General features: G+C 44.8%; 1 protein-coding gene across 1 annotated transcript in view; it reads left to right on the forward strand.

The window, feature by feature from the left end:
• LOC111978365 (Na(+)/H(+) exchange regulatory cofactor NHE-RF1) overlaps positions 1-15,157 on the forward strand; it is a 52,229-nt gene extending 37,072 nt beyond the window's left edge. Inside the window, exons 2-6 of the mRNA XM_024008383.2 lie at positions 7,381-7,551; positions 9,170-9,323; positions 11,312-11,355; positions 14,318-14,416; positions 14,984-15,157. Of these exons, the coding sequence (XP_023864151.1) occupies positions 7,381-7,551; positions 9,170-9,323; positions 11,312-11,355; positions 14,318-14,416; positions 14,984-15,142 (627 nt within the window). The 3' untranslated portion in view covers positions 15,143-15,157. The remainder of the gene's footprint in view (positions 1-7,380; positions 7,552-9,169; positions 9,324-11,311; positions 11,356-14,317; positions 14,417-14,983) is intronic.
• The last annotated feature ends 1,290 nt before the right edge of the window (positions 15,158-16,447 follow it).

The raw sequence follows: 16,447 nt of genomic DNA on the forward strand, positions 1-16,447 counted from the left end.
TATAGGACTATTTCTCTCTCTACCATTTGTATTCATTAACCTTTGACTATTGGATGTTCTTATAGGCACTTTAGTATTGCCAGTGTAACAGTATAGCTTCCATCCCTCTCCTCGCTCCTACCTGGACTCGAACCAGGAACACAACGACAACAGCCACCCTCGAAGCAGCGTTACCCATGCAGAGCAAGAGGAATAACTACTCCAAGTCTCAGAGCGAGTGACGTTTGAAACACTATTAGCGCGCACCCCGCTAACTAGCTAGCCATTTCACATCGGTTACACCAGCCTAATCTCAAGAGTTGATAGGCTTGAAGCACAGCGAAGAGCTTCTGGCAAAATGCAGGAAAGTGCTGTTTGAATGAATTTTACGAGCCTGCTGGTGCCTACCACCGCTCAGACTGCTCTATCAAATCATAGACTTAGTTTAACATAATAACACACAGAAATACGAGCCTTAGGTCATTAATATGGTAGAATCCGGAAACTATCATCTCAAACGACGTTTATTCTTTCAGTGAAATACGGAACCGTTCCGTATTTTATCTAACGGGTGGGATCCATAAGTCTAAATATTCGTGTTACATTGCACAACCTTCAATGTTAGGTCATAATTACGTAAAATTCTGGCAAATTAGGCGCCCAAACTGTTGCATATACACTGACTCTGCGTGCAATGAACGCAAGAGAAGTGACACAATTTTACCTGGTTAATATTGCCTGCTAACCGGATTCTTTTAGCTAAATATGCAGGTTAAACATACTTAGGTGTATTATTAAGAAAGGCATTGATTTATGGTAGGTACACATTGGAGCAACGATACGCACCGCATCGATATATGCAAAGAAGAACACGCTAGATAAACTAGTAATATCATCAACCATGTGTTATAACTAGTGATTTATGATTGATTGTTTTTTATAAGATAAGTTTAATGCTAGCTAGCAACTTACCTTGGCTTCTACTGCATTCGCGTAACAGGCAGGCTCCTCGTGGAGTGCAATGTAATCAGGTGGTTAGAGCGTTGGACTAGTTAACTGTAAGGTTGCAAGATTGAATCCCCCGAGCTGACAAGGTAAAAATCTGTCGTTCTGCCCCTGAACGAGGCAGTTAACCTACCGTTCCTAGGTCGTCATTGAAAATAAGAATGTGTTCTTAACTGACTTGCCTAGTTAAATAAAGATGTAAAAAACTAATTGGCCAAATCGGTGTCCAAAAATACCGATTTCCGATTTGTTATGAAAACTTGAAGTCGGCCCTAATTAATCGACATTCCGATTTTTAATCGGTCGACCTCTAGAATGGCCCAGCCTCAACCTCCGATCCAACAGGTCCAGACGTGCTAAATGGGATTGAGATCAGGGCTCTTCGCTGGCCATGGCAGAACACTGACATTCCTGTCTTGCAGGAAATCACGCACAGAACGAGCAGTATGGCTGGTGGCATTGTCAACCTGGGTCATGTCATGATGAGCCTGCAGGAAGGGTACCAATGAGGGAGGAGGTCTTCCCTGTAACGCACAGCTTTGAGATTGCCTGCAATGACAACAAGCTCAGTCCGATGATGCTGTGACACACCGCCCAGACCATGACGGACCCTTCACCTCAATCCTGCTCCAGAGTACAGGCCTCGGTGTAACGCTCATTCCTTCGACGATAAACGCAAATCCGACCATCACCCCTGGTGAGACAAACCGTGACTTGTAGGTGAGGAGCACTTTTTGCCAGTCCTTTCTGGTCCAGCGACGATGGGTTTATGCCATAGGTGACGTTGTTGCTGATGTCTGTGAGGACCTGCCTTACAACAGGCCTACAAGCCCTCAGTCCAGCTTCTCTCAGCCTATTGCGGACAGTCTGAGTACTGATGGAGGATTGTGCGTTCCTGGTGTAACTCGGGCAGTTGTTGCCATCCTGTACCTGTCCCCAGGTGTGATGTTCGGATGTACCGATCCGGCAGGTGTTACACGTGGTCTGCCACTGCGAGGATGATCAGCTGTCCATCCTGTCTCCCTGTAGCGCTGTCTTAGGCGTCTACAGTACGGACATTGCAATTTATTGCCCTGGCCACATCTGCAGTCCTCATGCCTCCTTGCAGCATGTTCACGCAGATGAGCAGCGACCCTGGGCATCTTTTGGTGTTTTTCAGTCAGTAGAAAGGCCTCTTTAGTGTCCTAAGTTTTCATAACTGTGACCTTAATTGCCTACCGTCTGTAAGCTGTTAGTGTCTTAACGACCGTTTCCACAGGTGCATGTTCATTAATTGTTTATGGTACATTGAACAAGCATGGGAAACAGTGTTTAAACCCTTTACAATGAAGATCTGTGAAGTTATTTGGATTTTTACGAATTTTCTTTGAACGACAGGGTCCTGAAAAAGGGACGTTTTCATTTTTTGCTGAGTTTATAAAAATGACGTTTTTTGCAGGATCCATGTCCTGACTTTCAAGAATGGCTGAATTGTTTAGCCTTTTCTGGTTGGCTGGATGCAAGTTTCACCATCTAATTATTTCAGATCTACAGGAGTGCAAATTTCACCATGGCCTGTGGCATTATGTTGGTACATGAGAATTATTCAAATCTGGCAYATATTTGTTAATTCTTGCATTCTATCCATGTTGGCTTTCACGGASTACCTGAGACATGAAACAGATGGGTGGGAGGGCATACAGGCTATCGCCAATGTACTAATGCGCAATTGGCCATAAATGGGTAATGTAAACACTTCAACAACTTCATTTTTTTTAGACACTGTAGGTTTTTGTGAAGAAGTAACATTCTTTAGGTGTGACGTCATTACCTCCATCTGTTTTTAAAATGGAAATGCACCGCAACAGGCAATTGTCACATCTGTTTTCTATGCAAACTGTCTAAATGTCTACAAAAAGTTAATAAAAACATGGCTACTGTTTCACTTTTGAAATTTGATCATGCCCCTGTAAAGAGAATGCTGTGAACATTGTAAACAAACTTTTCTGATATAGGTGAAATCAAGCAACAATATTATTTTCATGGATATATCCAATTACATTTCTATAGAAAAGCTATGAAAACAGAGGAACACTGCCCTTCCAGCTGTATAGTTTGTTGCTTTAGTTGGCTAAGTGAGACTAGTTACTCAGCCTGCATAGGAACCATTTTTTTAAGCATAGCAACCAATGTTTTTGCACAGATTAAAGTGTTTTGGTTTTTGTCTCCTCATGGAAGGTTTGAAGCTGCAATTTAACTTTTTGGGCTACTTGACGAAATTCACATTGACAGAGCTATAACTCACATTTCTTTCTCAATGAAAGCAAGTCTAAGAAGCGGTATATCTGTTAAATGTGTGGTATTTCTATGCTTCCCGTTTAAATTTTGTTTTTGTGTCTGACTTTCAGTTTTGTACACCAGCTTCAAACAGCTGAAAATACATTTTTTGGTTATTGAATAGGTACTGTACAACACAGCGGTTTAGATGATWCAATGATTCTCTACACTATACATTGCATGTTTTGTCACAAACTGAAATTAGGCAAACTAGGAAATGGAGGAGCGATTTCTGCATATTGCACTTAAGTAAATTCATACCATAATTTTTTTTTAATCAAACATGCAGAAAGCATTACAGGCATCACGAGCAAATGTAAATGAAGTGAAAGTGCCGCTTTTGATTYGACAGTGAGTTTGAGGTGGTGTTCTTGATCTGTTTCACATTGAGGATGCTCTTAGCCCAGGGCTAAGGTGCAGTGTGTACATGCCTGTTGTGTCTTTGCTCTCCTGCTGTGTGTCTTGGGCTGATTCTCTCTATAGTGGTTGTGGTAGTAGTAACTGGATTAAAGAGCTCACATTGCCTTCAGGTGTCCATTTCAAACACCTTTCCAGAAACCATACTGCGAAGAGATTTTAGATGGCTCTCGGTGCTTTCTTCTGCGTTTTTGTGTACTGTGTGTACACCAGCAAACTGTCTCCCCCACATTCAAAATCTTGTTTGTTTGATGCCATTGCTGTTGAAATGACAGTCTGGGATATGAGATTTTCCGGGCCTCCACCCATTCTATTGTGAGTTCTAATAATTTATCATTCAGTACTGAAGCTGTCATTCTGCCCATGTTGATTTTCCTCAACAGTCACTGATCAGGATGCAAAGGTTGCTCTTAAGTGTTGGTAACAGAGAATCATTAACAGGTGACTAACAATAACACKGCTGTAATCTCTGGAACAACCCTCTTTATCAGTAAATGGGAGGAGGGACACTTCATTTTTATTAGGGCTCATGATGTTCTCCACTATTGCTTATATATCCTCAGGTCATAAAATGTTTCCCACTTTCCATTATCTGTTCTTTTAGGTAAGACTGAAATGGGATTTATCATTATTACAGGATCCTCTAAGATATCGCTAATAACCAGGGTGTTTTTGTTTCACAACGTTTTGTCCTCTCTGACTACCTGTCTTCCCTTGCTATTCCCATTTAATGTTTAGCCGTATATATTTAAAGAATTTGGCAATCTTTGTTTTGAGATTTAGAAATCTAATGGATGCCATATTGGCACCAAAAGGTCAAAGATGAACTGTATTGTAGTCTGGTTCTAAATGAGAATGTTTGCATTAGAGAGGGTTTGGTTGGTGCCAACATGGAGGTTAGGTTTCCAACCTCTCTGGCCCTGGTATTGATGACCTCATTCCCCTTTCTGCTGCTACACAGTAGAATCCCCTATGTAGCTGTTAGCCTGTCTCTAGTTGGATTAAATGCTTAACCCAGCGTATGGCCACTCCTGGATTAGCCCGTTATACTAAACATCAGTCAGTGTCCAGTGCTCAGCTAGACACTCCTGGAAGCCTTGTCACTCACGTGAGACCGAGTTTAACGTACATGCTGTACTGTATGTACACATGCTCTCACACAACAACAAGTCACACACTGTTCAGCTTTTAATTCTTAAAAAAAGTAACCTTTTATTTCAGATGAATTAAAGAACAAATTCTTATTTACAATGACGGCCAGGAGTCAGTGAACTTCTCCTAGATACAATATCCTACTGTGCATACATATAGAAGTACAGTGCTAATCAAATGGCTACCTGGACTATTTGCATTGACCCCCCCCCCCCACTTTACACCGCTGCTACTTGCAGTTTATTATCTATGCATGGTAACTTTAACCCCATCTACAGTTGAAGTCGGAAGTTTACATACACTTAGGTTGGAGTCATTAAAACTCGTTTTTCAACCACTCCACACATTTCTTGTTAACAAACTATAGTTTTGGAAAGTCGGTTAGGACATTTACTTTGTGCATGACCCAAGTCCTTTTTACAACAATTGTTTTAACAGACATTATTTCACTTATAATTCACATCACAATTCCAGTGGGTCAGAAGTTACATACACTAATTGACTGTGCCTTTAAACTGCTTGAAAAATTCCAAGAAAATTATGTCATGCTTTAGAAGCTTCTGATAGCTAATTGAGATAATTTGAGTTCAATTGGCAGTGTACCTGGATGCATTTCAAGGCCTACATTCAAACTCAGTGCCTCTTTGCTTGACATCATGGAAATCAAAAAGAAATCAGCCACGACCTCAGAAAAAATGATGATCTCCACAAGTCTGGTTCATCCTAGAGATAAAGTACTTTGGTGCGAAAAGTGCAAATCAGTCCCAGAACAACAGCAAGGACCTTGTGAAGATGCTGAGGAAACGGTACAAAGTATCTATATCCACAGTACAACGAGTATTATATCGACATAACCTGAAAGGCCGCTCAGAAGGAAGAAGCCACTGCTCCAAAACCGCCATAAAATAGCCAGACTACGGGTTTGCAACTGCACATGGGACAAAGATCGTACTTTTTGGAGAAATGTCCTCTGGTCTAATGAAACAAATTAGACCTGTTTGGCCATAATGACCATTGTTATGTTTGGAGGAAAAAGGGGGAGGCTTGCAAGCCGAAGACCACCCATCCAAACGTGAAGCACGGGGGTGGCAGCGTCATGTTGTGGGGTGCTTTGCTGCAGGAGGAACTGGTGCACTTTACAAAATAGATGGCATCATTAGGAAGGAAAATTATGTGGATATATTGAAAGCAACATCTCAAGGCATCAGTCAGGAAGTTAAAGCTTGGTCGCAAATGGGTCTTCAAATGGACAATGAAACCCAAGCATACTTCCAAAGTGTGGCAAAATGGTTTAAGGACAACAAAGTCAAGGTTTGGAGTGGCCATCACAAGGCCTTACTCAATCACATAGAACATTTGTTGGCAGAACTGAAAAAGTGTGTGTGAGCAAGGAGGCTACAACCTAGACTCAGGCTGGTGTAACTGTCAGGATGAATGGGCCAAAATTCAGCCAACTTATTGTGGGAAGCTTGTGGAAGCCTACCCGAAACGTTAATAATTTAAAGGCAATGCTACCAAAATACTAATTGAGTGTATGTAAACTTCTGACCCACTGGGAATATGATGGAAGAAATAAAAGCTGAAATAATTCATTCTCTACTATTATTCTGACATTTTCACATTTTCAAATAAAGTGTGATCCTAACTGACCTAAAACATGGCATTTTTACTAGGATTAAATTCAGGAATTGTGAAACTGAGTTTAAATGTATTTGCCTAAGGTGTATGTAAGCTTCCAACTTCAACTGTACACCTTGACTAACCTGTACCCCCTGTATATAGCCTCTTTATTGTTACTTAAAAAAAAAATTTAGTTTATTTAGTAAATATTTTCTCAACTCTTTTCTTAACTGCATTGTTGGTTAAGGGCTTGTAAGTAAACGTTTCACGGTAAGGTCTACACCTGTTGTATTGGGCGTATGTGACAAATTACATTTAGATTTGATAGTATGTAGAAGCAAGTATATAGCTTGGAACAACTATAGTATTCTTAGAGTAAAACTGCACTATGCTTGCTTGGTCAGTGACTACTAACAGCAGTTGGTCCAATATTGTTAATGTCTATTTTCCTTGCTAGCTGTCTCTGTTCCACATTTCCACTAATAAAACACAGGGTGACGTTTTCCTTTTCCCAGATCCCCCTCTGTGGCGTAAACCTGTAATGGAATGTTKCGTCCTGTTCTTTAATACATTGAGAACACAAACTTAGCTTCTTGGTGTTTGGATGGTTGCTGAATGCTACAACACTCTGGATATTTGTCACACTAATGGTGTTCTAACCTGATTTTAATATCTCCATTTCATCTCAACTGTTGCTTTATCATTTGGAGTTGTTGGGTGCTTATTTTTTTTATCTTTGCTAATCACCATCTTCTATTTGTAGAGGAATATGTCTGAGTGACAAGATCAGCACATCTACGCTGTTACATGGAGAGAGCAGAACTAGACATTCTCTCTCTCTCTCATCGATCTGTGTGCTTAACTAGATCTGTTTTCTCRGTCTGTCCGCAGGAATCGAAGGCAGAGCTGCGTCCTCGTCTGTGCTCGCTGAAGAAAGGTGCGACGGGCTATGGCTTCAACCTGCACAGTGAGAAGTCTAAACCAGGCCAGTACATCAGGGCTGTGGACGAGGACTCTCCTGCTGACAAGGCTGGCCTCAAACCCCAGGACAAGATATTACAGGTACGTCTTTACTGTACATTTTCCTTTACGCACGCACGCACGCACGCACGCACGCGCAAGCAAGCGTGTGGACTCCAACACAGACACAAACAGCGAATCTGTACATGACGTTTTTATAAACCCAACTACTTAGCAGCAGTCCTCTTATCCCCATCTCTAGGCCAGATTAGGAATGCAGGGCAATATTCTTCTGGTACGGTCTGTCCACCCTGATGAACTTTACAAACATGATGTCTTTGTCTGATCTGTTGTACAGACAGTAGGCATTGCCGTGATCATCAGACAGTTTAGGGGTGTGTTTTGCCTGACAGGTGGGAACGTGGCATGTGCTGGAGGAGGAATGTGTGTTGTAATCCCATTACATCAGTGGCAGAGTGGTCAAATCAAAATCTCATTTTATTGGTCACATATTTTGCAGATGTTATAACAGGTGCAGCGAAATGCTTATGTTTCTAGCTCCAACAGTGGAGTAATACCACACAATACACAGAAATCCCCCCCCTCCCCCAAAATATTTAAAATGAAGAAATATCAGAATGAGCAATGTCATAGTCCGGAATATAAATATCTATTTAATGTTGTGTATGGACCGTATATCAATAGAAAGGTGTGTGTACAGCAGTAGTTATCTAGGATGAGCGTTTTGACTAGAATACAGTATGTATACATATGAAGTGGGTGAAACACTATGTGAACATAATTAAAGTGACCAGTGTTCTATGTCTATAGGGCAGCAGTCTCTAAGGTGCAGGTTTGAGTAACCGGAGGGTAGCCGGCTAGTGACAGTGACTAAAGTTCAGGGCAGGGTACTGGGCATAGGCTGGCTAGTGGTGACTATTTAACAGTCTGATGGCCTGGAAATGGAAGCTGTTTTTTCCCCGTCTCTCAGTAATAGCGATCAGTACTGGGATTAGGCAATGCACTACTGGGAAGTGTGTGTGTGTGAGTGAGGTAGAAATGGAGGGAAAGTAAGGGAGAGAGGGTTATACAAGGCCTGTGGTGTTAGTGTGTGTGAAGGGGAAACAGTCTTTTGTCCTTGACCTTTTTATTCTGTTTTTCGGGCTCTTGGTCCTCATGTTGTAATACTACCAGTTAATCCACTAACCATGTCTTTGACCTGCATTACACTCCAGTTACACTGACTTCAAACGGTGTGTAACAAAGGTCAAGGCTTTACGTCTAATGCTTTATACTAACCAGGGACATGTTTGTGAGCTACCATTCTTAGGTATGGTAACACACACACACACACACACACACACACACATGGAGGGATCAGGGAGAGGGTGTATAATGGCTCTGTTGTTTGCTCAAAGTGTGGGAGTCTGGGAGATTCCAGAATGGTATTTCCACCTCTTTTCTCCCGCTGGAGTTGGACAGGCAGTCCTCCGTCTGGAGGCAGAGCTTAGTTCCTACAGCGCCCCGAACCGTTTAGTTCAGTTTAAACCTCCGTGGGAGGACTGGACTGTGTTATAGTCCCTAACCACTACACCACCCACAGCATGGCTGCATTCACATCAAGTCTATTGTCTCAGTGTTCTCTGTTATTGTTGTGGATGTACTGGACAGCTGTACTGTACTTTGATAACATCATCACTCTTCTCTCCCCCACCCCCAGGTTAACAGTATGTCAGTAGTAGGGATGCAGCACAGTGAGGTGGTAGCAGCCATTAAGGCCGGGGGAGATGAGACCAGTCTACTGGTGGTGGATCGTGAGGCAGAGGCTTTCTTCAACAGCTGCGACATCATTCCTACTGAGGCCCACCTCACAGGTACACACGCATACACACTATTTAATTGAAAAACAAGACAGACACACACAGGCGGACAGACGCAGGCAGGCACACAGACAGACACGCAGGCGGGCGGACAGACAGACGGACATAAGCAGGCAGGCACACAGACGGACACGCGGACGGACGGACGGACGGACGGACACGCAGGCAGGCGGATGGACAGGCAGACTGGCAGATGGACAGGCAGACGGACAAACGCAGTGCAGGCGGGTGGACGGACGGGCGGCGGACATACGCAGGCAGGCACACAGACGGACGCGCAGCCTGACGGACAGGCAGACGGACAGGCAGACGGACACGCAGGCAGACACGCGGACGGACGGAGGGACAGGCAGGCGGACACGCACTCGGACGGAGGGACAGGCAGGCGGACACGAGGTGGACGGACGGACAGTCGGACGGACAGGCAGATGGACAGGCAGGCGGACAGGCAGGCACGCAGGCAGGCGGGCGGGCGGACGGACAAACAGACGGACACGCAGGCGACGGACGGACAGACAGGCAGGCGGCAGCGGCAGGCGACGGACACGCGGGCGGGCAGACTGACATGCGGACGGACAGACACACAGACATGCGGGCGGGCAGATGGGCGGGCGGGTGGGCAGGCAGACGGACACGCACGCAGGCAGACGGACACGCACGCAGGCAGAAGGATGGCCGGACAGGCGGACGGACACGCAGGCAGGCGGATGGCCGGACAGGCGGGCGAACACGCAGGCGGGCACACGGACGGACAGGCGGGCGAACACGCAGGCGGGCAAACGGACGGACACGCAGGCGGACACGCAGGCAGACGGATAGGCAGAGAGACATGCAGGCGGACGGACAGGCAGGTGGACACGCTGTCGGGCGGACAGGCAGGTGGACACGCAGGCACCAGACAGCAGGCACACAGACAGACGGGCAGACGGACACGTGGGCAGACACACGCAGACACACACGCACGCAGGCGGACACGTAGGCAAATGGATGGACAGGCGGACGGACACGCAGGCAGACGGACACGCGGGTGGGCACGCGGACGGGGTGGGCGGACAGGTAGGTGGATGGACACGCGGGCGGGCACACGGATGGACAGGCAGGCAGGTGGACACACGGATGGACAGGCAGGCAGGTGGACACGCACGCAGGCAGGCAGGCGGACACGTACGCAGACAGGCGGACACGCACGCACCCAGGTGGGTACACGCAGGCAGACAGACGGGCAGGCACGCACGCAGACAGGCGGACACGCACGTAGACACGTACGCACGCAGGCAGACACAGACAGACAGACGGGCACGCAGACAGACGGACATGCAGGTGGACGCATATGTACGCACATACACAGAGGCATGCGACAGACACAGGTGTATATATACAGACAGACATGCGCACAGACATACATAGACACACAGATATACACACACACAGATGTGTATATATATATATCTCTCTGTGTTATATTATATATTGTGTGTGTGTGTGTGTGTGTGTGTGTGTGTGTGTATATATATACATACATACATACATACATTCATACATACATACACACATACACACATACACACATACACACACACACACACAGATATTCACAGATATTCACAGACAGAGCAGCGTTGTTGAAGTTAATGATTAAACTGCAGTTTGGGTGGAGGACTAGCTGGCTGGCATCAGGACTAGAACAAGCCAATAAGCCTTCTCTTTAAAGATGAAGTCATTGCAACCGTATCCACAGTGACAGCTGTGGTGTGGAGGAAGCAAAGGGCTCTAAAGATCCGGGACAGAGGAGTCAAACCCTTTATTCAGATATCTAATTTCCACTATTTATTAGTCTGATTTAGTCAATACCACTGACCTCATACAGCACAGGAGTGAAGGGAGGACTGTGGTTCCAAATAAGGCGTTTATCTGCCGTTTGTGTCCCCATTCCTTATTAACAATGTCAATAAAACAAGATATTGTCCTGCTGTTTCCTCTAGGACCTCTTCCTGAACCTGTGTCGGATGGAGGAGCAGAAGAGGAGGTGAGGAGGACTGTGTGGTGTGGGGGAAAATCCACTCGCCTTGTCTGTCTCGCTCACTCTATCTCTCTTTCCCGAACACTCACATATTTCAGAGCTTTAATTATTTATTTGGTAAATCAGAAACCTAAATAAGTCTTTGGCTAGATAAGATGGGTGTGTGATGTCAGTAGGATCATTCACTATAATCATACCTCATTGAGAGCAGATGGGCTGAATGTAGGGACACTAAGTCTGTGTCCCAAATGGTACTCTATCCCCTTAAAAGGGCACTACATTTTGTCTCTGATTAAAAGCACACTATTACTTTATAGGGAACAAGCGTAGGGGATTGGTAGCGATGACATCGTGGCTGGCCCTGTCGCCATGGTAACTGTCAATCAGAGTGGTGGATATAGTGAGCCAGTGTGCTCTCTCTGCCCAGCCCTGAGGGAGCCTCTATAATTCCTGAAGCCTACTGGTAATTCTGTTAATGAGAAGAGATGGACGAGAGCTAGTCTGGACRCTTTCTAAAATGATCTGCCGCAATTGTTGCAACCCCTATTACTAGCCTGTTCAACCACTTTTGTGTCGTCTGAGATTCTCAAAGATTGGAAAGCAGCTGCGATCATCCCTCTCTTCAAAGGGGGGGCCTCTTGACCAAACTGCTACAGACCTATATCTATCCTACCCTGCCTTTTTTTATTTTTTTATTTAATTTTACCCCTTTTTCTCCCAATTTTCGTGGTATCCAATTGTTATAATTACTCTTGTGTCATCGCTCAACTCCCGTACGGGCTCGGGAGAGACGAAGGCGAAAGCCATGCGTCCTCCGAAACACAACCCAACCAAGCCGCACTGCTTCTTAACACAGCGTGCCTCCAACCCGGAAGCCAGCCGCACAATGTGTCGGAGGAAACACCGTGCACCTAGCTGCCTTGGTTAGCGTACACTGCGCCGGCCCGCCCCAGGAGTCGCTGGTGGGCGATGAGACAAGGATATCCCTACCGGCCAAACCCTCCTAACCCGGACGACGCTAGGCCAATTGTGTGTCGCCCCATGGACCTCCCGGTCGCAGGCAGACAGAGCTGGGCGCGAACCCAGAGTCTCTGGTGGCACAGCTAGCGCTGCGATGCAGTGCCCTAGACCACTGCGCCACCCGGAAGGCCTCTACCCTGCCTTTCTAAGGTCTTCGAAAGCCAAGTTAACAAACAGATCACCAACCATTTCGAATCCCACCGTACCTTCTCTGCTATGCAATCTGGTTTCAGAGCTGGTCATGGTGCACCTGACCACGCTCAAGGTTCTAAACGATATCTTGACCGCCATCGATAAGAAACAATAGTGTGCAGCTGTATTCATTGATCTGGCCAAGGCTTTCGACTCTGTCAATCACCACATCCTCATGCGCAGACTCAACAGCCTTGGTTTCTCAAATGGTGCCTCGTGGTTCACCAACTACTTCTCTGATAGGTTCAGTGTGTCAAATCGGAGGGCCTGTTGTCCGGGCCTCTGGCAGTCTCTATGGGGGTGCACAGGGTTCAATTCTTGGGCCGACTCTCTTCTCTGTATATATCAATGTCACTTGCTGCTGGTGAGTCTCTGATCCACCTCTACGCAGACGACACCATTCTGTATACTTCTGGCCCTTCTTTGGAACTGTAAACAACCCTCCAGACGAGCTTCAATGCCATACAACTCTCCTTCCGTGGCCTCCAACTGCTCTTAAATACAAGTAAAACTAAATACATGCTCTTCAACCGATCGCTGCCTGCACTGCCCGCCCGTCCAGCATCCACCTCTGGACTGTTCTGACTTAAGTATGTGGACAACTACAAATACTAGGTGTCTGGTTAGACTGTAAACTCTCCTTCCAGACTCACATAAAACATCTCCAATCAAAGTTAAATCTAGAATTGGCTTCCTATTTCGCAAACAGCATCCTTCACTCATGCTGCCAAACAATCCTTGTAAACTGACCGTCCTACCGATCCTCGATTTCGGCGATGTATTACAAAATACCCTACTCTCAATAAATTGGATGCAGTCTATCACAGTGCCATCTGTTTTGTCACCAAAGCCCCATATACTCCACCACTGCGACCTGTATGCTCTCGTTGGCTGGCCCTCCGTTCATACTCGTTGCCACCCACTGGCTACAGGTCATCTACAAGACCCTGCTAGGTAATGTCCCGCCTTATCTCTGCTCGCTGGTCACCATAGCTGCACCACCGACAGCAGCGTTCCAGCAGGTATATCTCACTTATCACCCCAAAGCCAATTCCTCCTTTGGCCCCTCTCCTTCAGTTCTCTGCTGCCAATGACTGGAATGAACTACAAAAATCTCTGAAACTGGAAACACTTATCTTCATAGTAAGCACCACTCAGAGGCTCACAGATCATGCACCTGTACATAGCCCATCTATAAATAACTGCCAAACAACTACCTCTTCCCCTACTGTATTTATTTTGCTCCTTTGCACCCCGGGTATTTCTACTTTGCACACTCATCTACTGTCAAATCTACCATTCCAGTGTTGTAATTGCTATATTGTATTTACTTCGCCACTATGGCCTATTTATTGCCTTAACCTCCCTTATCTCACCTCAGTTGCTCACATTGTATATAGACTTATTTTTCTACTGTATTATTGACTGTATGTTTGTTTTACTCCATGTGTAACTCTGTGTTATATGTGTCGAACTGCTTTATCTTGGCCAGGTCGCAGTTGTAAATGAGAACTTGTTCTCAACTTGCCAACCTGGTTAAATAAAGGTGAAATAAATAAAGTAGGGCACTGCATGGTGAATCCTGACRCCTTGTGGCCGCTGGTGATTGGTGTGATTTCAATGTACTGGAATGTGTGTTTCATAGGTGTGTTTATCTGGTGTGTGTGTGTGATGCAGGTGAACGATAATGTGTTTGTCTGTACAGGTGAACGATAAGGTGTGTTTCTAATGTGTGTGTGTCCCCCTATCTCTACAGGTGGGGGTAAAGCCTAAGGTGTCCGTCAGTTCGTCTACATCCAGCGCTTCCTCCACTGGCTCTCTACCAACAGCCACTGCCAGCACCCCTCCACCAGAGGTGTGTGTGTGTGTGTGTGGACGTGTTTAACTATACTTGTAAGGGACCAGAAGTATCCACAGCAATAGTAAACAAACATTTAGCCAACTGGGGACATTTTGTTAGTCCCTACAAGGTAAAATTATATTTCTAGGGTGTTTATGGTAAAGGTTAGAATTAGTGTTACGTTTTTAGGGTTACAGTTAAGGAAAATAGGATTTTGAATGGGACTGAATCGTGTACCCACAAGGGTAGTTATACAAGACTGTGTGTAATTTTTTTGTATTTATATTTAACCTTTATTTAACTAGGCAAGTCAGTTAAGAACAAATTCTTATTTACAATGGAACAGTGGGTTAACTGCCTTGTTCAGGGGCAGAACGACAGATTTTTACCTTGTCAGCTCTGGGATTCGATCTAGCAACCTTTCGGTTACTGGCCCAACGCTGTAACCACTAGGCTACTGCCGCCCCCAGTGGTGAACATTTTTGTCAGTGGAATATCTAATGAGTAACTCTGTCTCTCTCTCTCTCTCTCTGTGTCTCTCTCGCTCTCTGTGTGTGTGTGTGTGTGTGTATTGGCTTGCAGGTACAATTCCAGGTGGTTCCGGCTAAGGAGTCTGATGCAGGCCTAGCCCTCAGCATGTCTCTAGCCCAGGCCAAGGAGAGGGCTCACCAGAAACGTTCAGCCAAGAAAGTCCCTGCCATGGACTGGCGCAAGAGGAATGAACTCTTCAGTAACCTATAAACCACTTATTTCCTTCCTCCTTTTTGTCGACCTTTTGCTCTCTCCAAACGTGCGCATACACACACACACACACACACACACACACACACACACACACACACACACACACGTCAAAGTGTTATTGGTTGTGATTTCATGATTTTCATCATGTGTTAATTTAGGGGTTTTCCACTCCTGAATAAGAAACAATTAGAAGTTGGAAAAACAATGTACATTTGACCTCTAGTAGAGTAAGATGATGACAAAATAAGAGATTATGGGATGCAGGGAAAATGATAAAGGAATAAACATTGCTAGAAAGTGTCAAGGTGTGTTGTCAGTCTTTTAATCTGGTTGGTTGGTGGTCGCAATACTTCCTTATAAAATCATGAGCTAGCCAATAGCAAGCTGGAACTGATGGAGCTTTGTGGATGACTGATTCATCTTCAATATATTTCCAGAGACTTTCATGCTTTAGTACTTCTGACTAGATGAACGACAGATGATCTGTTGAATTCTTAGCAATACAAGACCATTGTCTAAGCATTTATCACCTATGTGGTCTACACYTCTGTTTGGCAAATATTACTGAATTTGTTCAGGAATTGTATCGTTCTAATGCTGACCACTGGTTTACTTTGGTGTGATGTTTACTACCCTGTCTATTTGAAGATTTTGTCATGTCAATTCTTAGATGGGGAATTTAAAATACATTCAATTCTGTTCTAAATGTGACATGGTCATATATGTGGTTCTAGATTTTTGAATCCAAAGTTAACCATTCTATCTTAATGTAAAGTTGAAACATTCCTGGGTTAACAACCTGTCCAAACCGGTGTTCAATCACACCTATTGTAAAATCTTAAATAGTTTATATTTGTATCATTTTTTTCCCCCTGCCATTCTCAACGAATGACATGAAAATATAATTTTATGTTTCTTTCATTAGATTTGTACATAGTGAATTGTGTCTTAAAGAAAGAAATCCTCAGTTTGTTTGTTTCTGAATAGACTCTCTTGGTTGAATGGAATGTTAGCCAACTGTACAGTGTATCAGTCATTTCCTACTTTGTGTCAGTTAGCTCTGGTCCAGGGCGCCACTAGGTGCTATAGTATAGACCAGGGATCAACTCCAACTCTGGTCCTGGAGAGCTACTGGGTGTGAAGGCTTTTGTACACTGGTAGAAGGGCTGAGTTGTATTGATGAGGATGACAGTTATAAATTTGGGATCAAACATGTTGTCTTTTTGTCTATCTTCTTTAACCCTTTTTGTGTGTGTCTCACCATGCGTTCTCTGTGGGATCTCAGAAAGGAAAACAACTGTT

The sequence above is a fragment of the Salvelinus sp. IW2-2015 genome, linkage group LG18 (genome assembly GCF_002910315.2).
Source record: "Salvelinus sp. IW2-2015 linkage group LG18, ASM291031v2, whole genome shotgun sequence".
Taxonomy (NCBI): domain Eukaryota; kingdom Metazoa; phylum Chordata; class Actinopteri; order Salmoniformes; family Salmonidae; genus Salvelinus; species Salvelinus sp. IW2-2015.